Source organism: Onychomys torridus, chromosome 14, assembly GCF_903995425.1.
Source record: "Onychomys torridus chromosome 14, mOncTor1.1, whole genome shotgun sequence".
Taxonomy (NCBI): Eukaryota; Metazoa; Chordata; class Mammalia; order Rodentia; family Cricetidae; genus Onychomys; species Onychomys torridus.
In genome coordinates, this window is record NC_050456.1 from 47,382,178 (window position 1) to 47,410,120 (window position 27,943).

At 42.7% G+C, this 27,943-nt stretch overlaps 2 protein-coding genes across 4 annotated transcripts in view; one reads left to right on the top strand and one right to left on the bottom strand.

Moving 5' to 3' along the window:
• Window positions 1-698: 698 nt before the first annotated feature.
• On the bottom strand, window positions 699-15,562 carry Atp6v1d (ATPase H+ transporting V1 subunit D). The gene is made up of 9 exons (XM_036205621.1): window positions 15,321-15,562; window positions 11,012-11,129; window positions 7,974-8,053; window positions 6,663-6,730; window positions 5,783-5,827; window positions 4,409-4,512; window positions 3,872-3,938; window positions 2,734-2,812; window positions 699-1,309 (listed from the first exon to the last, which is right to left on the bottom strand). Exons 1-9 carry the CDS (start codon window positions 15,359-15,361, stop codon window positions 1,168-1,170), a joined length of 744 nt encoding a protein of 247 aa, XP_036061514.1. The 5' UTR covers window positions 15,362-15,562; the 3' UTR covers window positions 699-1,167.
• Window positions 15,563-15,749: 187 nt separating this feature from the next.
• The window catches only part of Eif2s1 (eukaryotic translation initiation factor 2 subunit alpha), a 28,350-nt gene continuing 16,156 nt past the window's right edge, over window positions 15,750-27,943 (top strand). The window contains exons 1-2 of one of the 3 annotated variants that reach the window (XM_036205619.1): window positions 15,750-16,096; window positions 20,811-21,052. In XM_036205619.1, coding sequence (XP_036061512.1) covers window positions 20,812-21,052 — 241 coding nt within the window. In that variant the 5' untranslated portion in view covers window positions 15,750-16,096; window position 20,811. The remainder of the gene's footprint in view (window positions 16,097-20,810; window positions 21,053-27,943) is intronic. The other 2 variants (XM_036205620.1, XM_036205618.1) reach the window with 2 other exon arrangements.

Consider the following 27,943-nt stretch of genomic DNA (forward strand, 5'->3'; position numbering starts at 1 on the left):
ACTACACAGGGAAACCCTGTCTCGAAAAAGAAAAAAAAAAAAAAAAAAGAAAAAAAAAATGTATGAAAACTCAAGGCACTACCTGGTCTGTCCACTTTGGCATCTCATCTTCGTAAAAGACTTCTAAAACATCCAAAGTTATCTGGTTAGTCCAAAGTAGGGATTAGTATCGTTCTTAGATTAGGAAAGACGTGTTATAAAGCCTGCTTAGTACTGGCAGTTACTTACTTGTAGTGGATAGGCATCCCAGCATTGGCCTGGAAGTTCCAACCCCCACTGAGGCTTCGGTAATGGTCACACCCACAAGGCGGGGCAGAGGAGGAAGCAGAAGACGAAGGATCGGGAAGAACTCACTCTCTTGGTTCCGGGACGCCGGACGCGAGAGGTGGACCGAGCAGAGTTCTCCAGAGAACGCCGCCGCCGGACTACCCTCTACCTTGCCAGACTCTGCGACCTACCCCTTCATTTATAAGTTACCCCACAAAATAAACTTCCCTTTTAACTACGTGGAGTGGCCTTAATAATTCCACCAATACTTACTAGTACTCCAAAATGCAGTAACTATCTCAAATAAACCAAGTAACACACTGAGACAGGGATAGCTACTTGTCTTTGGTAAAAGCTTGAGTGGCAATAAGGTCACTGATCCGAAACAAGGCCATAACCACCATTCTTAGTAAAAAGAAAAAGAAACAACATGTTTTTAAAATCATTTTACTCTGTTCATAAGTCACATTGAAATGGGCAGAGCTGCTTCCATTACAGGCAGACTTATTGTGCAAAGAAAGATAGATGTAGGGCTGAAGAGACCACAGTAACGCAACAGTGGCTGCGGACTCTCGCACAACAGCGCCAAGGTTGGCGAGTGGGCAGGAACGAAGGCTGCTCGCTGCAGTTGGCTGAGACCGTGACTGCAAGGACCAATGAAACTACTTAAAAAGAACTGTACGACACTCTCACAGAGGAAACGATGTAAGCTGCTGAGCATGTTGTACAATCTCACTCAGCTGTGACGAGTGGTGGCTGAATTCTGATGCAGGAGAAATGGTCTCACGGGGCATCCTTAATCTTACAGCCAGGGAAATTGTTATGCCAAAATAAATACCCACACATACCAAACCTACACACTGAGCTAAAATGGAGCTGGGTCTGAGGGGCGAAGGGCTGTCACTCAAACAGCAGGTCCTCATCCTTCTCCTCAGCCAGCAGGTTGGCAGGTTCCATCACTTCCCCAGCTGCTCGCCGCTGCTCCAACTCCTTCTCGAATTTCTCCTTGATAATCTTTTTCTTCTCCTGTATTTTCTTTAGCCTGCAGAAAGGAGACTTCTGTCTCGGTGCCAAGGAACACGAACATCCTCAGGTTCTGTGACTAGGCCATGCACCCTGGAAAACTAGAGTCTGACTACTTTCTTTTTCTGTCATTTAAAAGCCATTTTAATATGTCTGAGGGAAGATCCTATTAATATCTGATTGCAGACACCTTAGCCGACATTAAGTAAAACTTGAAATCCATCCTGTAACGGGACAGATTCTGAGCATTCTGTTTTCAAACTTTTGGGATCACGACAACCATGAACATGAATGGTAACTACAATTCTACGTCACACTGAGCTGCTTCCCGCATGCTCCTAACACCCACCTCCACTTCCACAAACCTAGAGCATGGCCCGTTGGTTAGTGCTTGCCACTACTGCTGTAATCTAATCCATGAACAAGCTGTGGGTATCGCTTTCCTCACCATGTACTGTGCTAATTCTCTAGTGGTGTGATTCTTTAGTTGGGAGTGCCCAAGTACTTTCTATCACCTGCCTGTATTCAATGTGCGGTGAATTGAGTGGCTAGCTTGATTAATTTCTCATCTCAGGTTTTACATAGGAGACATCCAACCCACTCACTCTTTTTGTTTTAAAGAATAACCTTCTAGTTTTTCTGAAAGGCATAAATCTTTGGAGCTGCCATGTTTGATCTATGTGCAGAACACGACACCGATCTCCACAGCCTTTGGGAAGTCGTCCCACTCTGCAGTGGAGACACCACAAGACACATAGATCTGAAACCATGTTGTATAGTACCCCTCTTCATGCACAGTCAGCCCTCAGTGCCTAAGCTCTGTGTCTGTACACTAAGGCAAGTGTGAAAAATCAATAAAGTTTAATTTAAAAATTAAGTACAGTGAGGGCTTAACAAATGTTTCCTTAAGTCAAAAACTTTCACCTCTTTCCATAAAGGAGATACAGCCTCTGTGAACACAGAGCCACTGTGCCACGACAGCAACCAAGTGACTGCCAGCAGGAAGTGAGTGTACAGGGTGGGTATGTTAGCTGAAATGATGCGTCATCGATAGCACAGCGCCAACATCTCTCACACTACTTGAAGAGCACACAGCTGAAAATCTGCATACTAGGTCTCTCCCCTTCCACTGAATATTTGTGGACTGCGGTTAACCACAGTAAACTGAAATGGAAGACCAAGATGCAGGTAACTAGGACGACTGTCTTTTCTTCTTTCATCTTACTGTCTCAGAGTACATATTCCGATATAGCCCAGGCTAGCCTTAAGCACAGTCTTGCCTTCTGAGTTCTGGGATTATAAGCAAGCACCACATGCCCAACATTTATTTCTTGTTTTTTTTTTTAACAGAATAAAATAAACTGCTTATTCAAAAGAACATAAGTAAATTTGTCACTAAGCAAACTGAGATTGTAGTGTATGGGGGGAAAAAAACCAACAAACCTATAGAATTCTTCTCGCTCTCTCTCATCCAGCTCTGTGATGATATAGGCAAGGGTGCGTTCAATCCGGGGAATGATAACTAGAGTTTAAAAATATACATATGTGAGAACTTAATGCCCTTTCAAAAAATTACCAATATTTAGCTGTACAGAACTTATTATTTTCTAATTGTAGAAATAATGTATACTTAAAGAAGAGAACTTGGAAAAAATTAAAAAAGAGATGTAATCCAGGCAAATAAAATCACCTTGTCATTATTTTGGCACGTGCCCTTCCAGGATCCTTTCTACATACAGATAGCAAGATTGGGCCCAAACAGATCTAACGCTGGGTGCTACTAAATCTACCTGAACGGGTCACAATAAGCCAGATGTTAGCTTAAATACACTAGAACATCACGGTTAAAACCCGAAAGGAGAGAATGCTGGAACCATTCTATCTCATTCAGTGCTGCTTTCCATAGACTGTTCCTCCTCTCCTTAAGTTGAGAACTAGTAACCTTACCCATTGTGTTTGGATGGAAGTTCAGAGAAACAAAGACTGACACTGGAAAGCAGACAAGAACTGTGTTTCTGGGGATGGTGAAGCTCAGCGGTACAACACTTGCCTAGCCTGGACAAAGGTACCACCAAGTAATGTGGCCATATACAGCTGAGGGATTTCTTTCATGGAAACTGAGGTCTTCAGCCAAGAACATTGTTAACATAGTTGTATTTTTAAAATAGTTGCATAAAAGACAGAAAATAAATGTAGCAAAATGAGACCAGAATAGCCTAAAGAGGAGATTTAAAGATTTAATGTGTTTAAAAAAACAAAAAAAAACCCCAAAAAATCAACAGCTATCACTCCCCCAATGGACAGAAGTTCAGAAAGCCCCAAGGCTCGTAAGGAACAGACCTTTGCTAATTGGATGAATGAGCAGAAGTGTATGGCATTCCAAGACCTGGAGCTCCTCAGGATGTGCCCTGTTTTCGTGCTGCCAGACACACTGCTCTCTACACTGTGGCAGGGGCACATCTACCTCTCAACCTGGAATGCTGGGCCTGCTGAGTACTAGCCGCTGCCTAACAAGCGGGCGGGGTGGGGTGGTAGTGGTGGGTGGGGATGAACAAAGCACCTCCCAGCAGCTTGGACTCACCATGTTCAATGGCATTTACACGCCTGTTGGTTATCTTGATAGCTTCATCCAGAGTAACAAAGGAAGTCTAAAATAAAAGGACAAATTATTAACAAGCGCATGTCTCCACGATCAGTCATGCCTGTTCTCTTGACCCAACTGCACTTAACAGAAAACATTTGGAAACCCAAACACAACTAACTTTGCAGCCTGCCTTAGAAACAGAGAATTCACTTGAGATTCTATAGAATGAGTGCTGCTTGCATGGAGAAGCAACCATTCATTGCTAACCTAGATATGCAGTGACTGGCCACATACACAGACCATGGTTCATGTGCATTAACTCCAGTAACAACCACTGCTGTTCCCGTCTAGCCGAGTGCAGGCGCACCACTACACATGCACTTTGCTAACGACGAGCAAAGGCGGGTGAGCAGAAGCCGCCACTCCAGCCTTGTTTCACCAGGCTCAGCTGAGTTAAGTGTGCTCCACCACAAGCCCTGACGTTGCCCACGTGACTGTCAGAGGCCACGCTGGAGAGTTCTAGCTGTCACGCACCTGCAGTGAAGCCAGTTCCACCAGTAGTTCCACTGCTTTGGCATAATTCCTCTTTAGTTTAGCCAGCTGTTCCCCACCTCTGGCTAAGCCAGTCAGTTCATAGCCTGAAAGAGCCAGTCAGACAACATTTTTAATTTGGGAGCAAATAATCCTCCATGAATTTCCAAAAGGAAGATAATTCAGAATAATAACAAACATGGAAAGACAAACTCACTAACTTCTACTAAATGCAAATGCCAAACACAAAATACCTATCCCAGGCTCACGTGAACAGGTGTCTGCTCACCCAACAGGGCACCAACGACAGACCAAGCTAGCAATTCCACTTCAGTCGAGCTTGGTGGACTAGTGAGTTTATTGGGCTTATATTATAGGGATGTGGTGACCCCAAAAGTTGCCTCACAGGAAGGAAAGTCTCCTCCTAGTATAGTTAACTTCCCTCAAGCTGCATAGTTTAGGTTCCCCTTTAGTTAGTCTTCAGTGTTCTATATACACCCCAGAGACATGTGCAGCTAGAACGAAATGCCTGAGGGAACGACTAGACTCTCAGCTAAGGATCTCATGATCGTACCTTCTCTCTGAGGAAGGTCAACAAGCCCATCTTCAGGGTTTCTTGCAGGTTACCACGGCTTGTCTGATTGAGATAGTTGGTAATGGCTGTATGCTTAGATGACGACATTCTATAAATACTAAACAGAACTTGGGTAAGAAGTGTGTGTGTGTGTGTGTGTGTGTGTGTGTGTGTGTGTGTGTGTGTGTGTGTGTTGAGGATGGAATCCAAAACTAAACACACTAGACAACGTTTTAGCACAGAGCTACATCACCAGCCCTCTAGAGGAAACTGAATCACTTCACTAGCTTGATGAATTAGCTAATAGTGGTCAGTGCCATTACTACATGGAAACTTTCTGTACAGATGACTATTCCTTTATGTGAGCCACAATTAACATTCTGCACAATTCAATGAGCAAGTTCATGAACCAATCAGACAGACGAGGCAGAAGAAAGAGTATTTTTATATGGGATAAGGTTAACTACTTCATCACTTGGAGGAAGACTAAACAGTGTTACTTATCCTCACTAATGCTGCCAAATTAGGAAAGGAACAATTCCAAAAAGCTTGAAGTGAGCTAAAACTATGTAGACATCCAGCATTCAGAATGCACCACAGAATATAAGATCTTATTCTACTTTTAAAAGACACACACCAGAAAATATAAATAATCCAGGGTGAATACAGTTTAACCAAAGGAAAAACACCAAAGTCTAGTTAGTGAACTGGTAATAAAAGACAAAGCCTCATATTTTTAAATGGCCACTGACGACCAACTGTTTCTCAGTTAAAATTAGGCATCTTAAGGTGTCCACACTTACTGTCAGCTCCTTCATGGTAATGCTCAAACACTGGCAGGGTAACGCCTGTTAAGTGAAGACAGAGATGTGGATTCACAAACAAACCGGGCTTGGTTCTTCTATTTCCCCCACCTTGGAAGGATTCTGGCTCTTCTAGAATAGCCTATGTAGCCCGGGCGGCTTTCTCGCTTGCTCGCTCTCTCTCTCTCTCTCTCTCTCTCTCTCTCTCTCTCTCTCCTTCCTTCCTTCCTTCCTCTCTCTTTCCTTCCTTCCTTCCTTCCTTCCTCTCTCTCTCTCTTTCCTTCCTTCCTTTCTCTCTCTTTCCTCCCTCCCTCTTTCCTTCTTTCTTTCCTTCCTTCCTTTCCTTTCCTTTCCTCTTCCTTCTTTCCTTCCTTCCTTTCTTTCTTTCTTTGTTCTTCTTCTTCTTCTTCTTCTTCTTCTTCTTCTTCTTCTTCTTCTTCTTCTTCTTCTTCTCTCTCTCTCTCTCTCTCTCTCTCTCTCTCTCTTTCTTTCTTCCTTTCTTAAGACAAGGTTTCACTATGTAGAACAGGCTGGCCTGGAACTTTGAGATCAGTTAGTTAGCCTCTGCCTCCTGAGAGCTGTGCTGTTTTATATACAAAGTATCAAATACCAAACCAAACACTAAACTGAGAGATTAAGTCTGGAACTGTAAATGGCTTCAGGTACTGTATTTAAGAATTTGTCTTCCCAAGAGTTTGCTTCTACTCAAAAGTCAAATTATCCTGAGTACTAGGTAAGCTAAGGTCTTAACATGCCATCAAGCTGTTATTATTTAAGAGAAACTGAGAGATTAAGATGTTGTCGTGCAGCTGATTAGCTGTAAATGTCACCTTTACCCCACCAGGGACTCTCACTTACCCCACCAGGGCTGGTCACTTACCTGCTACATTATCTTTCTTTGCACGGATCTTCACTTGTGCTTTATTTACATTTTGGATAACTGTGGTGCTGGGGGAAAGAAAAGAAAGAGAAAGGAAGAAAGAAGAAAGAGAGAAGGAAAAAATTTTGAAGAAATAAATCAATAGGGACCCACTGGACAGTTTCAGCGTTGAAAACAGGAGTAAAAAGTCACTTTATGTTTTTGGTAATCATCTTTCCTCCAGAGCAGAGAACTCACTAGTGCCAGCAGAGGCCCTGAGAGAGCGCAGAACAAACAGCTAACTCCCTAGCCGGCGGACAACCAACTTAAAGTATGTGGACGGCTGTTTCAGTCACAAGTGGGTATGTGACTTCAGAGGGTGTACGCCTAGCAGAACACTGAAGAAAATTCTTTCCTCTAGGTTTGCTGTTCAGCTGGATAAGCTGCTATTTCCCAGTTGTTATCCTAACATTGTTCTGATGTCATCCAGCTCGCCATGTGTTACCAAAAAAAAGAGAATTTCCCCATAACCACTAAGACGCACTCTACTAATGTTCCCCTTCTGCTGGGAAAGTAAGAACAGCCCATTCTATGACCCTACCAGCACTGGCAGACAGTAACCTGCTACTCAACTCACCTGGCCTCGTGGCCCTCAGCTGTAAGCCTTCCTGGCAGGAAAAGCTCCTACAGTTTAAGTGGGGTCCATTTCACTAGACAAGAAAACTAAAAAGTCCAGAAAGCAACGTCCACCTCTGTCCCTAACTAGCCATGGACTCTCAGAAACACTTTCATCAAAATCGGAGTAACACCACTTTTCTCCACAGTTACTTAGGGGATCATGAGGAACTAAATGGGCATAATCCATTTGCAAGCCGGTATGTGCGTTTTGTCAAACTAGGACGTGATAAAAGCCAAAAGCTCTCCATTTTGAATAATGGATTCCAATCTCAAAAAATGTATCCTAGAAACAAAAATAAGTATGTATGGAATGTTCACAGTTCATTCCCTCAGATTTCAAAAATCTAGCATTCAACTCAAAGATGTGGCAGTAGAAGAAAAGGTTAATAGGTTATCAGACTTCTTCAGAGGACAAACCTGCGAAATGGGAAAATGTTTAGAACACAATGTAAAATGAAAACGGGCTTCAAAACAACAAGACTTCTGTGCTTGCCACTATAAACAAGACACATTGGGAAGGTAACAGGCAGTGGGGTTGAGGTTAGGATGTTAGAAGTATTCCTATGGCTGTAGCCTTTGTCTTTAATGTTCGTACATTCTCCGTGAAAACGTTAGGAAATTATGAACTGGAAACACCCTGTCCTGTCATCTTACCTGAAGTCCCCTGCTGTGAACTTGGCCTCAGCCAATGAAAAGGCAGCTTCTCTCATTACTTCACCCATCAGCATTTTAGTCTGAGAAAGCATAAACCAACAACAAATCATACCATGGTTCCTTCAATGGTCAGCATTTCATATGAAGTATCAACATCAAAAACTGATTTAATAACCAGAAATACAAAGCTCAAGTTTTGAACAGTTTGGGTCAGGATCCCTAAAAAGGAGATCAATGCATATTCAACAGAAGGACTTTTCTCTCCCCCCGCCCCCCTCTCTCTCTCTCTCTCTATCTATCTATCTATCTATCTCACACACACACACACACACACACACACGTCAGATGTATGTGCAGAAGGTTATCAGTGGTCCTGTTCTATGACTCTCTATCTTACTTGCTTGAGACAAGGTCTCTTAATGAAACTAGGGCCAGGCTGGCAGCCAGCAAGCCAGGTGTAGTGTTATAGTGTTACACACCTGTAGTCACAATTATTCAGAAGATGAAACAAGTCCAGAGGATTGCTTGAGCCCATGAATTCGGGGGCAAACTGGGCAAAAAGGTAAGACTCTCTCTCAAAATAAATATGTAACAATAAAGTAAAAATAAAACAGTATTTCCCTAGCCCTTTTAAGCCTTTCTAAGCCTTGTATAATTTAGATCTATAAGGACTCCCAGGCCCAGTGGTTCACACAGAATCAATCCCAGCGCTGGAAGACAGAAGCAGGAGGGCTGATGTAAAGGCCAGCCTCCAACTGGCCTGTAAGTGACACCCTATCTAAAAGCAGGGTGAGGGGAGAGAGAGGGGAGACTTAGTACTGACCAAAATAAAAAGGATTTTTAATCATTTTATTTACTTTTTTAATAGGGGGGGGGTAGTTCAGTGGAAGAGCACTTGCCTAGCAATTTTAAGTCCATAGGTTCGAATCTAAGAGGGTCAAAGAGATCTCAGTTGTCCTTTAGTTTACAGATCTGAAGGAAATATTTTTAGTGTTTTATATATTTACCAGAATGTATACTGGCCTTTTTCAAATGAAAAGGGAAGAAATTCACCAGCACTCGGGAGGCAGAGGCAGGAGGATCTCTGTGAGTTCCAGGCCAGCCTGGTCCACAGAGCTAGTTCCAGGGTAGGCACCAAAACTACACAGAGAAACCCTCTCTCGAAAAACCAAAAAAGACTAAACGCTGGACAACAGCCATATCATTATTCCATTATTCTCAGAAGAATACCATTCAGGTGTTACAGTAAGCAGATTTATGTACTGACATGTAAAGCTGTGTTGTATCATGGAGTAAGCGAGTGGGGAGCAAGGCAAAAACACTCCAGAATTTTCTACTACTGTTATTTTAAAAATCCATGTGTATGCACACAACACTCTGGGAGTACGCTTTACAGACACGGGCCAGAGAGACAGCTCAGAGGGCAAAAAGCACCTGATGACTTGGTCTTGATCCCCAGAACCCATGGGAAAGCCAGAAGGGCTGGGCATGGTGGTGCACACCTTTAATTCCAGTGCTTGGGAAGTAGAAGCAGGCAGAGCTCTCTGAATTCAAGGTCAGGCTGGTCTTCATCTAGAGTTCTAAGCCAGCCAGAATTACAGAGTGAGACCCTGCCTCAGGAAAAAAAAGCACACAGTGGCACACATCTGTGATGGCAGCACTCCTGTCATGAGACAGTAGGCGGGGCTAGAAGAATCATTTGGGCATACAGTCTGGAGTACACAGGTCAGCAGCAGGTACTAGGAGACACTGCCTCACCAAGACGGAAGGCAAGAACCAACTCCTGATGCAGTCCTCTGACCGCCACACACACACACACACACATACTACAATAAACAAATTCATATTTAGAATGTACCTAAAACTAACTCAGGGAAATGAGAAACGGGGCTGCTGGAGACAAGAGGAGACCTAGCAAAGGAATCTTCAGGTTTGAGAATGAATCTGTATCGTTTACACACAATTCTGTATAATTCACCCACTATTTGCCCAAGATAACCACTGAACAGAACCTACTATGTGCTGGCACTAGTTCAGGCACGGGAACTAGAGTGCCCAAAAGACCAAGTCCTTACTCTCTGGAATTTCAATTCTCTAGTAGGAGTGACACCATCAGGTAAGAACCACCATGCAGTAGTCTGTACTGGCGTAAGACTAAAACGAGGAGATGTGACCCAAGTGAAAAAAGTAGCCACTTCAGACTGGATGATCAGCCATGGCCTCTCTGAGAGATCAGAACAACCAGATGAGCCAGTCAAAAGAAGTTCTGGGAGCCAGATACTACACCTTATGCCTGTAATCCCAGCCCTGAGAGACTGAAGCAGAAGAACTGCCCTGAGTTCAAGTTCAAGACCCTCCTGGGCTATCTCAATTTTAAAAGGACTAAGATAGAAGCATTTGTCATACAACGGAATGAAAAGGCCCTGGATGTGGGCATCAGGAAGAGCACTCTACATGAGGTCAAAGAGGCAGGCAAGGCACAGATCAGATCACATGGCTCTGTAAACCTATGACAGTTTAGGTGTTAAAATGATTCTTGGCAACTTAAATCTGTATGTGTGCATGTTCCAGCTGGTCTCTATTTTTTTTTCATTTTTTTTTTTTTTTTTTTTTGGTTTTTCAAGACAGAGTTTCTCTGTGTAGTTTTGGTGCCTATCCTGGATCTTGCTCTGTAGTCCAGGTTGGCCTCAAACTCACAGAGATCCTCCTGTCTCTGCCTCCCGAGTGCTGGGATTAAAGGCATGTGCCACCACTGCCCCGTTCTCTATTATTACACCTACTATAAAGGATTATTATTTTTGAAAGGAGAAAAATTGACTTAAATAATGTAAAGAAAAATTAGGAAGTAGATATTTACCTCAGTGATAAGGTATGTATTTAGCATACATAAGGCTCTATGCTCAATCCCCACCACCAGAAAGAAAGGGGGCAGGGGCAGGGAGGAACATGGAGGGAGGAAAATGTAAGTGCCAAAGGCATACTTGATTTTCCTTAGCCATACATTACATAGATACACTGCTCAAGCCAGCTTACTCTACCTCTATTATCTTCTTCAGGATCTGCCGAAATCGAAGGGTTAAGGCATCAGATTTCTTCTTCAGGAGGTTGCGACCAGTCTGTGCTCCTTTCAATCGGGCCTTCATGATGGTCTGAGCCCTAAAAAAAACCACAAACACGTACTGTCACCACTCCAAAAAGACACACAAAAAAATACCTCCACAGCAGAGGTGCTGTCTCACGAGAACAGAGAAATGAACGTGCTCATTCAGGTGCAAAGAACAGATCTACAAAGGACTCACAGAAACAAGGCATAGCTTTCTTCAGGCCATGAGGCTTGGGTAAAACATAAGCTCACTTTTTTACTGCTACATTTTCTGGTACATTCTACACTCTATACACAATGATGCATTACATTACATTTCTATTACTGCATGGTGTTCAAGTGCTTCCCTGTCATAAACCAAGACCCTATTATCAGTTGTGAATGAATTTTTTTGTTTTTGTTTTGTTTTGTTTGTTTGTTTTTCCGAGACAGGGTTTCTCTGTGTAGCTTTGCACCTTTCCTGGATCTCGCTCTTGATCTGCCTAGCTTTGCCTCCCGAGTGCTGGGATTACAGGCGTGTACCACCATCGCCTGGCTAATGAATGAATTTTTAAATGTGTCCAGTAACAAATGCATATACAAGACCTGTAAATGGCAAGCTAACCTCTGAGTGAAGCCTCCTAAACTTACTGCAATTTTTCCTCACCAGAAGTTCCAACAGCAAAGTAAAGTAAGAATAGTGGAAAGTGATATTGCTGTTTTAGTTGTCACATGACATAAAATTAAATAGTGAAAAAAACTGTTTCGGTAATATAATCTCTCAACAGACTGCTCAGTCCAGACACAACAGCAAAATAGCATGTATTAGTGAATCTGTGGGCAAATCCTTTGATTACTAAAACTTTCACTAAGAGGTCAAGGTAACTGGTAATTCTACAAATGGGAAAAAACCTTAGACATTAACTTCAGGACAGTGGGGCTCAGAAAAGTAGAGCAATTTCCCCACAGTTTCTCACTGAAGAACAAGCAGGTGGGAATTTGAACTGGATTTGATTCCTGTAACTTGCCCAAGACTCAAGAGGTGGCTCAAAGCTAGGTTCAGCAGACCCCAATTCCACATTGCCTGGCCCGGAAAGATGTTCAGCTGCAGCACCTGGTCAGTTCTCCATCTGACAGGTGGTTAGTGGTGGGGGACTGCAGAGAGCAGCCTCGCCAGAAGTTGCTTCAGTTTCCGCCCTAAACAAGAGCCATCCACACCGATGTGTACACAAAACATTCTGCACTGTTGACACCAAATACCAGGATTAAGATTCAAAAGATTGGATGAGGGGCTGGGGAGAGGAGTCAGCGTGTAAGAGCACTTGCTTTTCGAGCATAAGGATCCAGTACCCAGGTAGACAGCCACGCATGCCTGCATGTGCCTGGAGCCCCAGCACTGGTAGACAGAGACAGACAGATGCTGACAGCTCCCTGATCAGCCAGCCTAGCCCCAACCACAAGCAGTGAGCAGGAAGTTTTCAGTTAGTGAGACTGGAGAGTAACTAGAGCTGGAGATGGAGTGGTGAACGCCTGTAATCCCAGCACTGGGGAGGTAGAGGCAAGAAGATTGGAAGTTGAAGGCCAGCCTGGGATAGATAATGAGTTAGAGACTAGCCTGGGACACATGAGACCATGCCACAGATTTTTTTTTTTTAAAGACAAAGAAAGAAAAGAAAAAAGGGTGATTTGCCTGAACATTTATAAGAACCTAGAATTTACCTGATTTCTATTAACTAGTTTTTGTGCCCCACCCCCCTTTTCCAGCTTGAGACAGAGTCTTATGTATCTCAGGCTGGTTTTGAACCCCTGCCTCTGCTTCTTGAGTGCTGGGCTTCAGGCATATGCCATCACACCCAGTTTTATGTGGTGCTGGTAGCTGAAAGCCAGGGCATTGTGCATGTTGACCAAGGGCTCTACCATATATGGTTGAGCCACATCTTCTGCTTCCACCTAAACTTGTTTCCTTTTCTCTGGTGATGCCTGAATGAAGGCAACATTTCACAGGACAACAGTGCCAAGTGTATGCAAGTGGAACCAAAATCAGTCCTGTGTGATCTAGACCATGGCTGTTAGACCTGTTCTTTTCTGTTTCAGAGCTGCTTGGCCCTACAAAAAAGCAAAGCAACAAATGTGACCTTCAGCTAAAACAGTGACTGTGTCCCCTGCTGAATCAAAGACATCTGACTGTATGACAAAGAGCCTGCTGTCAGGCTGTGGGAAAAACATGTACTTCCTACACCTGACTTCCTCTCACCCAGCAGGCTGAGCGCTCTCAAATAAGTTTTCCCCCTTACATGCCTATCATTTTTCTTGCCTAAGCCCAAAAGAAGCCCATTTTTACCCGCTAGTCCTAAATTAAATGCTCCTAAATAAAAATAAAAACATATCAGTGTTGTGAATAGTGATTGAATATGGACAGACATTATTTAAAACAGCGAGACCACTGACAGCAAGGAAAAAAAAAAAAAACAAGTAAGCTCCATTCTGGTGTATGCAGACATGCCTGGGCATTTTAAAAGCATGAGTAAGACCCAAGCAGAGCCAGAAAAATGAAAATCACTAAGGGATGGTGAGTCCACCCTGTGGCTAGGTCAGCTGCGTCTGTGTGCTGACAATTATACAAATTAGGAGTCTAGCCTCCCAGATACAGAGACACAGAGAAGCCATCCTTCTGGCTGATGACCTTTCAAAGAAGGGCACGCTCAGGTCCCTGACACATTTATGAGTTATAAAAAATATATATCCAATTATAATTTTAAAAACCCCTTTTTAATAAATGTTCTATGGAAATGAGTTCTAGGATCAGATGTTAGCTAAAACAAGTAACTAGTTCTTCTGTCGACTTTGAGTTTTGTTTGTTTCGGGCAGGCATCGTGATTTTTACTTTTGAGGTGCTGGGGGGTTCAGCCCAGGGCCTTGCCTGTGCTAGGCAAGAGCTCTGCCTCTGGGCTACTGCTACTCAGCGGCATTGTAATCGGAATGAGGGAGGACTGGGGCCATCCTAGGGGCAAAGCCTTCTGTTTCCAGAAGCCATGTTGGAATCTGGTGTCTCAGTGAAGTCTGGATGGGGTCATAGCATGCTGAGTTCGAGATCGCCCTGGGGAAGTCAGGATCTTTATCTGTTCCACAGGCACTGCATCTCTTCCACAGCTAGCCCGTCTGTACAGTTAGTACAGTCTGCCAGTTCAAAGTCAGTGAGGTGACAGTTAAAAAGTCCTTTAAAAACTAATTAAAACTCTTTTTCATTCATTCAGAACTATACACATTCTGGCAGAGACAGAAATTCAGTCGGGGATTTAAATATGACTATTTAAAGAGTCCTCGGATTCTGTGAGGAGAAAAAAAAAAGATAGGATAAGGAAAACAAAAAATTCAGCATCACACACATACTCCACCCACCCCAAAACAGGACCTCAATGAGAAAACCTAAATATCAGAGTAAAAACTGTCTCCTTCCTATGGGACAAAAAGAGCATAAATGAGAGCAATCTTTACTCTCTACAAGTTATTAAGCATATTTGTGAAACCTTCAAAAATGCCTATACAAACGTCATTTCCCCTGACAAAGATGTAGGCCAACACAGAAAGGCACCCTGCAACTGAGCCGGTCCCAGGGCGAGGGTTCAAGGGACGTTTTTGAGAACCTCCTATGCATTTAAAGATGCCTTCCTCATCCAGGATACAGCCCACAGATTGGTGGGAGAGAAAGATCCCACCAAACAGATATCCGCGTGACGACGTCATGAGTGACGGCTAGAGGTAGAACAAAAAGTACGCTTATCACAAGGCGCAGGTCTATCTTCCCACAGCAGGTGACATTTGACGGGATCCAAGATTAAAACCGACAGGGCGACCCGTTCAATGCCATTTGGCGTAGGGGCCGTCTATATGCTTCTCATCACATGACTTCCGTCTGAGAGCTTCGGTCAAAACCATCTAAACTTCTACATCTCACCCCTCAGCGCTGATGAGCCCTGGGAGGCGGAGATGGCGACGGCTCAGTTATGTAAACTGTGTGTGTAGCTCAGAGGGTGCGCGGGGAGGAAAAATGAGTAATGACATCAGACCTCCAAAACGCCAGCAGGCGGACGGACCCCTTTTCGTTGGGACAGGTGAGGGGGCCCGAAGGAAGCCTCGCTCTGAACTCATGGGCAGACCCCGGCCCCCAAAACCAAGGAAGCTCGCTGGTGGCCACGGGTACGCAGGAATGCGCTCCGGGAAGGGGTTCCTGAGCCCGGTGCCACTTGTCCCATCCTTTCACTTACATTCGCGAAGGGAAGATTTCAATCCGGTCTTTGCCCGACATCCTGGCGCTGACTGTTGGGCTCGGGCCCCCGGCAGGGCAATCGCGACTGCAGCCCCTCCAGAACCGGCCACCCCAGCGCCTCCCTCCTCCGGAGTCAGCTGATGGTGTCACTTGACCCTCTCGCGTTGCTAAGAGGCTACAGGGAGACCGGTCCCCACTTCCGGTTCCTACAGCCCGAGGACTTGAGAGGGAGGAGAGGGCTGGGCTTGAGGAATGCCCGGATGTGGAGGCGCGCCGGGGCCGGAATTCCGGATCCCTTCGCCTCCCCTCCCGCCGGCAGCTCGCCGACGCAGATCGCAGCCTGTTCTGAGTGACGGGTCAGAAGATCACGCCCCTCCCCTTCCTCAGCGTCCCACCGTCCGTCACAGCGCCATCTCTTGGTTGGCTAAAACTTAAAGTAATCCATTCTGGAGCCAGGAACAGAATCTTACCCCTTTCTTTAAACCCCGCAAGTTGCCTCCGCCCGATCTACCAAGAACCAAGGAAACGTACTTCCCCGGTCGTCCCGCGGCTCACGCCGCTCACATTAGGAGGACCAAGACTCTATGGTTAGTGGTAACGAAGGGCCTTCTCTCTCGGCGCTTGCGCAGTGGGCGGTGGGTCCGCATGCGCGCTGGGTTGAGCGAAGCGCACGCTGAGGAGGTTCGGCGTCCGGTGCTGGTGTACCGAGTCTCTTCGTTGGCGTTAAGGAGCACGGCGTGGGAGCCCAGCTCGGGATTGACGCATACAGCTCAGGTGAGTGGCCCCGCAGCTCGCTTTCCCCGGGAATTCGCCTTAGTTATGTCCGGTGACAGGAGTGGTCGAGCGCGGCCAGGCCCGGGCTCTCAGCCCCCCTTTCCCGTCCGTGCGCGGGAAGTGCCTGGGTCCCGTCGCCACAGCCGGCTGGTTACTCCCTAGGTCCTCTCGCCAGTCCGGGGTCTGGTCCTGGGAGCCGGAAACGTGGTTGTACGGGCGGAGGCACCCCATGGAGGGGTTTTACAGCCTCCTTAAGGAAAAGACACCTTGGGGTTGGGGAAGCCGCTGGAGAACGCCCCGACACCGCACCCCTGCTCAGCACGATCGAGCGCTCTGCTTTTACCCGGCCTGAGAATTTGGGCTCCCCCCCCCCCGCCCCCGCCCCAGGATACTGCCAAAACTTTCCTCTGACTCAGTGGAGACCCAAGTCTTCGCCATAGGACCAGTAGGCTAGACCACCATGTCTAAGTAAAAAAGGTCCCAGATAGTCCATAGTGTGACCATTACAGTTGAAGAGCGTTGAGTTTTCGCTCTGGTTGTGCGTTTTGGTAGAGTGGATCATCCCTGGAATTGAAACTCATGGTATTAGGGGGTGTTATTTGCCCTGTTCGGGCTACTGCGAGACTAGCACTGGGATCTTTTTAATTATGGAAGCTGGAAGCCTAATATTAAGGAAAGCTTTAGAGTTAGTTAAATGTGTGTTCACACTCATGGGGCTCTTTAATAACACGGACACACACGAATTTTAGTGTGCTTCCATTCTTATTACGGAAGAAACATTGTTTCTTGAAAAAAGGGTGCATCTGAGAAGTCTTGTTTTTTCTCCTCATTAAATTGTTGGGGGGGGGGGCGCGACAGTTCCTCGGAAGTGTCAGTGTTTTTCATGAACTTGTACCTTTTTTTCAGTGCATATGACGCCAGATGGCACCTCAGAAGGTGTTGTAGTGTTAAACTTTAGAACAGGCCTTTTCCCGACACAGCACACTTTATTTTGGAAGGTTTATTTCCGTGACTACTGGTTCTAGAAGTCGTACCTACTGTTGACAGGGGCAGAGTACTGATAATGGAAGGTATTTGAAATTAACTTCGAATTTGGAGAATATCTTTTGAAAAGTGGCTTTTTTTTTTTTTTAAACATCAGAACAACATCACCACCTGTGTGATGGTGTGTGCCTGTAATCTCACCTACTCTAAAGGCAGAAGTGGGATCTTGAGTTTGAGGGGTGGCGTGTGGTGGACACGTCTTGAATCCAGCACTCGGGATGTAGAGGCAGGCGCTCTGGGAGCTTGAGGCCAGCCAGAGCTGCACAGTGAAACTGTCTAAAAGTGGGAAGGGAGAACTCTTATCAGTATTATCATACTGTGATATATTGAGGCTTTGTAAATAAAAGACACATCAGACTTAGCACACCTGTAATCCCAGCCCTTGGGAGGCAGAGGCAGGCAGATCTCTGTGAGTTCCAGGCCAGCCTGGTCTACAGAATGAGATCCAGGAAAGGCACAAAGCTACACATAGAAACCTTGTCTCGAAAATAAAATAAAATAAAGACTGGGTTTGCCTGCCCTCAGGAGGCAGTGGCATGTGAGTTCGAAGCCAGCCTGGTCTACAAAGTGAGTTTCAGGACACCTAGGGAGAGCTGTTAACCAGAGGAAGTGTGTGTTTTTAATACTTACGTATTTGTCCTTGAATTATTGAGGTCATTTAATATTTATGTTCCTCGGTTTCCTGTTCATTCCTTCTCTGTGCTTTTTGTCATAGCACCTTGTAGTCCTAAAATTTGGGTCTGTATTGTTTGGTACTTAGTAGTGTCTACCCAAAATTGCGAAATGAAGAAGTCAGAATACTTTGAATATTATGGAGAGGACTGAATGAATGTTTGATTTCTGTTTCATTGACAGAATAAGAATGGGCTTTTAAAAATTGTTTTAAAAAGTTACTAGCATTTCATAAAGTGATTTGGGAAGTCAGCCAATAAGACAGGAATTCCTTTGTAGTTTTAGGCTACTTTCTTTCTACTGTATGTAGCATTAGCAGTGTCCCATTATTTACATCTTGGAAAAAAAAGATTTGTGCCTTCTAAAGTAGCAGCTGCATCTCCCTTTCGTGTCCTCTTACGCTGCTGCTTATATCTTCAACCAGCATCACTTTTACTGTTTGGGGAAATTTGCTGAATAAATATGATTAATAGCTGTTAAATCTCCTAAAATTATTCCACATTTATTCATTGAAAGTCTGTTTAATTCTCAAGTTCTCTATAAACAGGTATTCGAAAACTTTTGCACCCCCACCCTTAAGAGAAGCACTGTTTAAAAATGAAACAACTGTTTCCAAATGGGTGATTCTAGCTGAGTGTCGGATTTCTTTTGTTTACTGAATCCGTGTTTTGTTGAGCTGCAAGAAGTGAGCCTGGCACACGTTACTTTTGCCTAAACAGTACTGTTTGTTCTGTCCTGATAGCTTAGCCTAAGTTGTGGTGTGTTTCTGACACGGACTATATATATCAGTATTACTTTTTGTTTATGTTAGATGTTTCTAGTTGTGATGTTTTTTATTTTTATTTTATTTTTATTTATTTGTTTGTTTTTGTTTTTTTGAGACAAGGTTTCTCTGTGTAGCTTTGCTCTGAATCTTGTTCTGTAGACCAGGCTGGCCTGGAACTCACAAAGATCCGCCTGCCTCTGCCTCCCAAGTGCTGGGATTAAAGGCGTGGGACCGCCCGGATATTTCTTAATAATTTATCCAGATTTTAAGAGCACAGACTGGTTCAAAATTTAATAGGCTCAAATCTTGACTTTCACTGCATATCAGTATTATATAAAGGAGCAAGTTGCTGGGCCCGCCCCTCCATTTCCTTATCTACAAATAGGGAGAACTAGAGAGAAAGTGATACCTCAAAGAGCTAGGCAGTGGACTAAGATCATGTAATAATAGCCCTACCTGATATAAGCATATATAAGTCCCACATACATGTTCTCGGTCTGTAATAGAAATATGTGCATGTCAGGTAGTAGTTTTCAAACCTTACCGGGACAGAATTTTGTTGTTCCATATGCTGGGTGTAGAGCCTCATTCTTGGTTGGTTGGTTGGTTTTTTTGAGACAGGGTTTCTCTGTCTAACCCTGGCTGTCCTGGACCTCACTCTGTAGACCAAGCTGGTCTCAAACTCAGAAATCTGCCTGCCTCTGCCTTCTGGGTGCTGGGATTAAAGGTCTATGACACTAAACATGGCTGAGTATCTAATTCTGTTGATGTCTTATTCCCAATTAACAAGGAAGTAAGTCACCAGAATTTCACAATGAGTTCCTTAGGCCTTCAGGTGTTATTTGCTATGTGTCTTCTGAGCTCTGACACAGTAAGTAGGTTATGAGTAATAGGAAAACATAAAAGTCCTCAGCTACAATTAAAGTCTGAGGACTTCGTTTTTTAAAGTATAGTGCTAACCAGTAGGAATTTCAGCATATGGGTCACTAAAGAGATGGTGCTGGAAATTGGGTGGATCAAAGGGAATAATTTTGAATATTGTTAATGGATGGAGATTAAAAGACACTTGAACTGTGGAGATTTATGGAGCTCTTCTTAAGATTAGGCATATTTGTTAGTAAAAATAAAGTAGAAGGACTGGGACAGAGCTTGGTGGTGAAGTACTTCCCTAGCATAGGCAAGACCCTAGTGTCTTGAACTGTTGGAGACTAATACAACTTAGAAATTATAATGACTGTGGATTAATTACTTGTTTTAAAAGGAAATAAATAGTCGCCCCCCCCCCCCAGGGTTTCTCTATGTAGTAGTCTATCTGCCTCTACGTCCCAAGTGCTGGGATTAAAGGCACGTGCCATAGGTGTTGTGTGCATGAAGTGCCCGCAGAGGCCAGAAGTGGACATCAGATTCCCCTGAACTGTAGTTACAGATGGGTGTGAGCAGAGTGTGCTGGAAACCGAACCTGCATTTGCTCTCAACCTCTGAGCCATCTCTCCAGCCCCTTAATAAATTTTTAGGTTGTGAGCTGTAGTTTTTGCTACAGTGATAATAGACTAGGGGTGCAGTTCATGAAAGGCAAGTAAGAAAAGATTTGCTACTTGAGTAACTAGGAACTTCGCTCAGTCCACAGCATACAAAAGGGCTGCTTGTAACATTTGCCATATGGTTAAGGAGTAGTCTTCCCTTTGTATGCTGTGTGGTAGGGGATACCATCTGAGCTGGCTTGGAGAAAGAATAGCTTCAGTAATGTTAACAATCGTGTTATAGTGATGCCTCCTGGTCTGTGATAGTTCTTCAATGTTGGGTGCCGGTTTACTGTGTTTGGGGGTTTTGCTTTGCGATAGCATCTAGCTGTATAACCCAGGCTGTCTTTAAACTTATGATCCTTCTGGCTCAACCTCCAGAGCTTTGAGATTACAGGTGTGCACCACGATGTCCTACTTAAATGGTAATATTAAAATAGTGTTTTACTCTTGACATATTCCTTTAATCCTTAGATCTCACAGCACTTTATAGATAGTCATTATTTTTTATGGTTCCTCTGAAAGTGATTATCTAAGCATTACAAAACTGTGGAGCAAATAAAAACTAAAATTTGGTTCCTGGATATCTGTCCATTTTCTGACGTTTAAAGAGATGAGAAGACTAGAGTCTGTTTTCCTTTGTTGTGTTTTCATTGTGAGGGTCTACAAAATTCACTTTATTTATTTATTTGTTTGTTTGTTTAAATTGCAGAATGCCGGGTCTAAGTTGTAGATTTTATCAACACAAATTCCCTGAGGTGGAAGATGTAGTGATGGTGAATGTAAGGTCCATTGCTGAAATGGGGGCTTACGTCAGCTTATTGGAATACAATAACATCGAAGGCATGATTCTTCTTAGTGAATTGTCCAGAAGACGTATCCGTTCTATAAACAAACTGATCCGCATTGGCAGAAATGAGTGTGTAGTTGTCATTAGAGTGGACAAAGAAAAAGGTAAGTGAGAAAAACAACTAAGAAATATGAATTATAAAACTACAATGTTTCCTGTTTAAAAACTTATTTAAAAGTATGTATCTTAAAATACACTGTCATTAAACTACTAAAATGCTTTTTTGTATGCAAAGTTGTTGAAAGGCTGGGGAGATAGCCGGTCAAGTAAGTGCTTGATAAGCAAGCTTGGGGAGGGTGAGCTCAGTCTCAGAACAAAAGGCTAGGTTTGGAGGCACAGGCTGGTCATCTCAACGCTGGGTTGATGAAAAATGTGGGGATTCGTGACTAGCCAGCTGAACTTGCTGAGTTCCTGGCCATCAGGAGACCAATCTCAAAATCTTAAAAAAAACAAACACAAAAAAACACTCCAGAGAGGATTCTCCTATAGCTTTGACTCATATGTGGCATTCATGTGTAGACATACATGCAATCACATGAATATACCCACATCTGTATATGCACAAGCCTAGTTTCATTTGTCTAAAATTTTAAATGAAAAATTTTTAGAGGGTACCAATTAGCTAAGTAAAAAACCTTTTACAGTAGTAGTAGTAGTAGTAGTAGTAGTAGTAGTAGTGGTAGGGTTTTGGTTTTGGTTTTTTGTTTTTTTTGTTTTTGTTTTTGTTTTTTTTTTGGTTTTTTGTTTTTTTTGAGCAGAAGATCGAACCCAGGGCCTTGCGCTTGCTAGGCAAGTGCTCTACCACTGAGTTAAATCCCCAACCCAGTAGTAGTAGTTTAATACGTACATTCCAGAGTTAGTTTTGTGGCCAAATAACTTGGAAATTTTTGGGTAATTAACTCATTGTAATCCAAAAAAAGAACCCTCGAGTAGTAGTTAACTGTTCTGTATTTGTAAGGGAGGCCCTTGGGAGGAGTCCGCTCAGAACACATAGACAACAAGTTCTCAGCACAGAGGAGATTTATTAAGGGGTGAGGGGGGCTGCACCTCTAGAAAGGGCAGGTAGCCTTCAAGCATCCAAAATCTGAAAATTACAGTTGTTTTCTACTTGAATCCATTTTGAGTTCAAATAGTGAATTCTCCTGATGAAACAACCTTTTAATATATACATACATACATACACACACACACACACACACACACACTACGTATACATATACACTTACTTAAAGGGAATATATAGTAATCCAGAGCCTGTCTCAAATAACCTTCATAGTGTCAAAGATACATCCAAAACTGTTAGGGGGGTGGGCAAGAAAAACAAAACAAGGCCACAAGACCAAGTAGTTCTGAGGAGTAGTTTCTAAGGACTGATCCAGAGATAATCCAAGTTTAAATTCGGTGACAAGAATGTTTAAAATGATTGTTATGCTACCCAAACACATTAGAAAAATATTCTTTTAAAGAATGAACAAGGCCGGGCGGCGGTGGCGCACACCTGAAATCCCAGCACTCGGGAGGCAGAGGCAGGCAGATCTCTGTGAGTTCGAGGCCAGCCTGGTCTACAGAACTAGTCCAGGACAGGCTCCAAAGCTACAGAGAAATCCTGTCTTGAAAACCAAAAAAAAAAAAAAAAAAAAAAAAGAATGAACAAAAGGAAATCTTAAAAAGAAATTAGGAAGTCTTTACAACTTAACTTATTGAAATTCTAGAAATGAAAAATTCACTGGACAGGCTAAAAGATTGAAGATGACAGAACATTGGTAAACACTTAAAATCTTAAAATTAGCCAATCTAAAGGACAGAAAATATTGGGAGAAAGAATACAGATAGAACATCAGCAACCATCTAGTATCAGAAGTACTATACCAGTAGACAAGGTGAGGGGCAGAAAGTGCATTTGAAAAAAAAAAACAGTGTTAGGCCCATGCCTGCTTAGGTTATAGTGAGACGCACCCCCCCCCCCAAAAAAAAAATTCTAGTTTCCTATAATTGTTGAAAATCAAACCCTGAGTTTACAGACTGGAAAAGACCCATAGTTTTTTATAGTATGAATGATAATGAAGCACATCCAAACATTGTGGGGACAGACGCACAAAAACAGTACATCGTATGTAGGGGTGGAGATACAAAGTACTATGGTGTATTCAGAAGTCACTAATAGATGTCAGGCCTTGGAAAGAACAAAAAAAGTCAAGTTAGAATTGTGTATCCAGTAATAAGTAATACCAAACAACAAAAGTCAAAATGGAGATGTTTTCATGTGAAGACAAACTAGGAATTTACTGCCAGATAGAACTGCAGTAAGGAAATAGTAATACTCTAGGCTAGTCGTATGGTCCCTCAAATGAATTTAATTTTAAAATACTCTTTTTTCCTTTCTCTTAATTTCTTTACAATGCATTTAGTTGTTCGTCTTATTTTTACCATTAAGATGTAAATTTATGAAAGTTACTGAGTGATAGATAACACGGGGAGATCAGTATCTTCAAAGGAGATTTTTCTTAAGATTCCCAAAGGAAGGAATGTGATATGCATGGCAACTTGGGGAAGCCCTAGTTTGAGAGAGGTGGCAGAAGGAGCCATAAGAGTAAACTAGCCAGGCAGTGGTGGCGCACGCCTTTAATCCCAGCACTTGGAAGGCAGAGGCAGGTGGATCTCTGTGAGTTCAAGGCCAGCCTGGGCTACAGAGCAAGATCCAGGAAAGGCGCAAAGCTACACAGAGAAACCCTGTCTCGGGGGGAAAAAAAGAGTAAACTAACATAGTTATTTGGCTTTATTTTTGGTAGTGATGGCAGGGAGCAAGCAGCGCCTTATTATATTAGCCTATGTTGGCCTCAAATTCACAGTCCTGCCTCCCTACTGAGGTTATAGACATGAGCTACCTACCATACATACCCACCTTCCAGTATGCTGTTAGATTCTGACAGCATGCAGTGACTAACAGACCTATCTGGCCAGTTTGAATAATCCTGGAAGGAGTTGGGATAAAAGGGTTGCCGGTAATTTATCTAATTCCTTCTGACTTGGTAAAGAGTAAGTACAATATTGATATAATGTGTAAAAATATGTAGATTCTAGATTGGGTAGTTTATCTCATATAAACCCTTGCTAACTCTTCTAAGAATTGGCTGGCCCTCAGAGCGTCTTTCTCACTCAAGTTATTGGAACTACAAGTATGAGAAGAACATCGAGAAAACATAGGTACATGCATGGTGGTCCAAATCTTTAATTCTCAGGAGGTAGAAGTAGGCAGATCTCAGTTGGAGGCCAGCCTAGTCTACAGAGTTAGTTCCAAGACTATCAGACTGCACAGAGAGACTCGGTCTCAAAAAAACAAACAAAAAAAAGTGGGGTGTTGGTGGTGCACCTATAATCCCAGCACTTGAGAGGCAGGGGCAGGTGGATCTCTTGACTGGGGACCAGTCTGGTCAACTGACAATAAGCAGGATGTATATTGTAATTCTTGAAACAACCACTAAAAATAAAAAGACTCATCAAAAGACCAGTGATAGATGAGAACTATACTTACCTGTGGGTATAAGTATAAATATTTACAATGTAGTTAGGAATTATGCTAGTTTAATAAAGTAGTGGTAGTAGATTCTCCTTTAAAGTTATCTAATACCAGGTAGTCAGACCTGGAATCATATACATACAAGTAACATTTTACGGACTGAACAGGTTGTGCTTATATACTTAGAAATATGTGTATGTGTGCAACAACAAAGAAAAAGAGACTGTATCTGAGAGAGAACACACAGGTGGGATACATGGAAGGGGTTAAAGGGAAAAAAGGGGTGGGAGAAAATGATGTAATTAGATTTTAGTTTTTAAAAAGCTGGGGTGATAGGGGCTGAAGAGAAGGCTTAGCAGTCACTGGCTGCTCTTCTAGAGGACCTAGATTCAATTCCCAACACCCACATAGGAACTAACAACCATCTGTAATTCCAGTTCCAGGAGATCCAACACCCTCTTCTGGCCTTAGAGCACCAGGCATGCATATGGTCATAGATACACACATAGGCAAAGTACCCTTACAAATAAAATTTAAAAGTACTTCTTTAAAAAAAAGTTCTTGCAGGGCGGTGGTGGCGCACGCCTTTAATACCAGCACTCGGGAGGCAGAGCGGATTTCTGTGAGTTCGAGGCCAGCCTGGTCTACCAAGTGAGTTCCAGGAAAGGCGCAAAACTACACAGAGAAACCCTGTCTCAAAAAATTAAAAAAAAAAAAAAAAAAAAAAAAAAAAAATGTTCTTGACCAAACTAAGTTTACTTAATGGAGACGGGAGAAAATGAAAACCAAGTTGGAGAAAAGGAAAGCAAATACTTTGAAGTATAGATCTGAATCCTGTTACATTAATAATTATACTAAATATAAATCACACATTCTAATTAAAAGGCAAAGATTCATAAGCTAGACTTAAAAAGCAAGACCCAACAGTAATACTGTCTATAGGAGACATATTTTACTGAAAATAAGTAGATGGAACCAGGTTGTTGGTACCTGCCATTAATCCTAGCACTTGAGACAGATGATTTCTGAGTTCAAGGCCAGCCTAGTATATGAAATAAGACCTGGCTCATGGATGGACGGATGGATGGATGAATGGATAATAGATGTGAGAGAGATGCTGTGCTGCCATAGTAACACTAGAATATCTGTTAATACCAGATAAAGTAAGCAAGAATGAAGCAGGGACATTTTGTAATGATTAAGACACATAGTGGAATTGAAGATGCATTACGTTCATCTGTGCTGTGAAATATTTGTTTAATGATGCAAAGATGTGTTGCATTTTTATGTTGCATTTGTTTAATTCTGTAAAGTTAACGTGTTACTTTGCCTGATTGGTCTAATAAAGATCTGGACAGCCAGTAGCTAGGCAGGAGAAAGGATAGGCAGGGCTGGCATGCAGAGAGAATAAATAGGAGGAGAAATCTAGGGAAGAGAAGTGGGGGGTGAAGGTGGGGGGGAGCAAGAAAAGGACAGGAGGATGCCAGGGGCCAGCCAGCCACCCACACCGCCAGCCACAGAGTAGAAAGCAAAGAGAGATATATAGAATAGCCCAGAGTTAAAGAGAAGCAGGGTTTTTAATTTAGAAAAGCTAGCTAGAAACAAGCCAAGCTAAGGCCGGGCATTCTTAATTAAGAATAAGTCTACTGGGCTGAAGAGATGGTTCAGAGGTTAGGAGTGCTGGCTGTTCTTCCAGAGGTCCTAAGTTCAATTCCCAGCAACTACATGGTGGCTCACAACCATCTATAATGAGATCTGGTGCCCTCTTCTGGCCTGCAGAGATATATGCAGGCAGAACATTTGTATGTGAAATAAATAAATCTTTTTTTTTTTTTTTTTTTTTTTTTTTTTTTTTTTTTTTTTTTTAAGAGTAAGTCTCTGTGTATTTATTTGGGAACTGGATAGCAGGGCCCCAAAGAGTTTCAAAAAACCTACAAATAGTCATCAATGTATATGTGCCCAATAGATATTAATGATGTGAAATAAAAATTTTCAAGTAGATGAATATATAATTATAGTTAGAGGTTTAGATAACTTTTGACTAGTTAATTTAAGAGCTATATCAGGCTGCACAGTGGTGCCCCAACCTTTAATCCCAGCACTTGGGGAGACAGGGGCAAGCTAATCTCAGTGAGTTCCAGGAGAGCCAAGACTACACAGAAACCCTGTCTTAAAAAGCCAAAAGAAAAGGGGTGAGAGGGAATGCATTACAAATGTTGAACAATTTATAGAACACTATACCCACAAAAACTGGAATATACATTTGTTTCAGATTGCATGTCATACTCATTAAAATAATAAGTTGGGCCATAATAGATCTTTGAGTAAATTTAAGAGGGTTGAAATCATATGTTCTCTTATCATATTGAAATTTGTTTGACTCATTATCGTTGTATCTTGAGTGGAGAAAGCAAACATTTGCTAAATTGAGCACCCATGTATTAAGGCTGCAGGGAAGTTTTATAAATGTTATTGCTTATGTTAGAAAAGATTAAAAGACCTAGAATGATTAGGTTTTTAATTGAAGAGAAAATGAGAGAGTCTGGGCGTATACCTCAATGGAAGGACCTTGCCTAAAATATGATGCTTTGGGTTTGAGCTCCAGCACCAGAAATGAGTGGAGTTAGGGTGTCGGGAAAAGAAAAGAATTTCATCTACAGCAGTGTATAAAGTAGTAAAACAGGATCAAATGGAGCCAGGCATGGTGGCACACACCTTCAACTCCAGGACGAAGAGGCGGTTTGTTTTAACATTCAAAATTATATGTGCTCTTATTTATGCATTTGGTTATCAGCAAGGTTATGAAAGCAACTGAGTGGTAGAAACATTGTCTTTAAAAAAAAATATATTGCTGGGACTGGAGAGATGGCTCAATAAGAGTACTGGTTATTCTAAAGGACCTGGGTTCCCAGTACCCATATGACAGCTTACAACTGCCTGTAACTCTACCTCCAGGAGATCCGACACCCTCATACAGACAGAGATGTAAGCAAAACACCAGCGCACATACAATAAAAGTAAATCATTTAAAAAATAATAATGCTGAGGCAATTGGATGTCCATATGCTAAAAAATATGAAGCATGATTCATAAATACTACCTTTAAAAACATAACCTAAAATCGTAGACCTACATCAAATTGAAACTAGCACTTTTAGAAGAAAGCATAAAAGTGAATTTTTATAACTTTTTGCTGCAATTTCTTGAGTCCTGGTTTCTTGGGGTTAAAAGGCCAGCATCTCTGGGAAAGAGAATCTACCCTGTAGATTGTTTTACAGGTTTTAAGGGTGCTTTGGGTCCTGCCATATGAGTAGAACGGTCACTCAGAAGATGGCAGTGTTATTTCTGTTGAAGATCAACTCTCTTTGGTTTGGTTTTGAGACAGGGTTTCTTGTGCTGGGCTTGCTTTAAACCTACCTTTGACCAGCACCTTCTAAGTTCTAAAATTATCAGGCATATGCTGCCATACCTGATTTGA

Bases quoted from the DNA above. Each gene is read 5' to 3' on its own strand.
- Atp6v1d (XM_036205621.1), bottom strand. From the start codon at position 15,361: ATGTCGGGCAAAGACCGGATTGAAATCTTCCCTTCGCGAAT. The intron at 11,130-15,320 runs GTAAGTGAAAGG...GGTTTTTTTTAG, and splicing joins GAAATCTTCCCTTCGCGAAT to GGCTCAGACCATCATGAAGG. The intron at 4,513-5,782 runs GTAAGTGTGGAC...TGGCTCTTTCAG, and splicing joins TTACCATGAAGGAGCTGACA to GCTATGAACTGACTGGCTTA.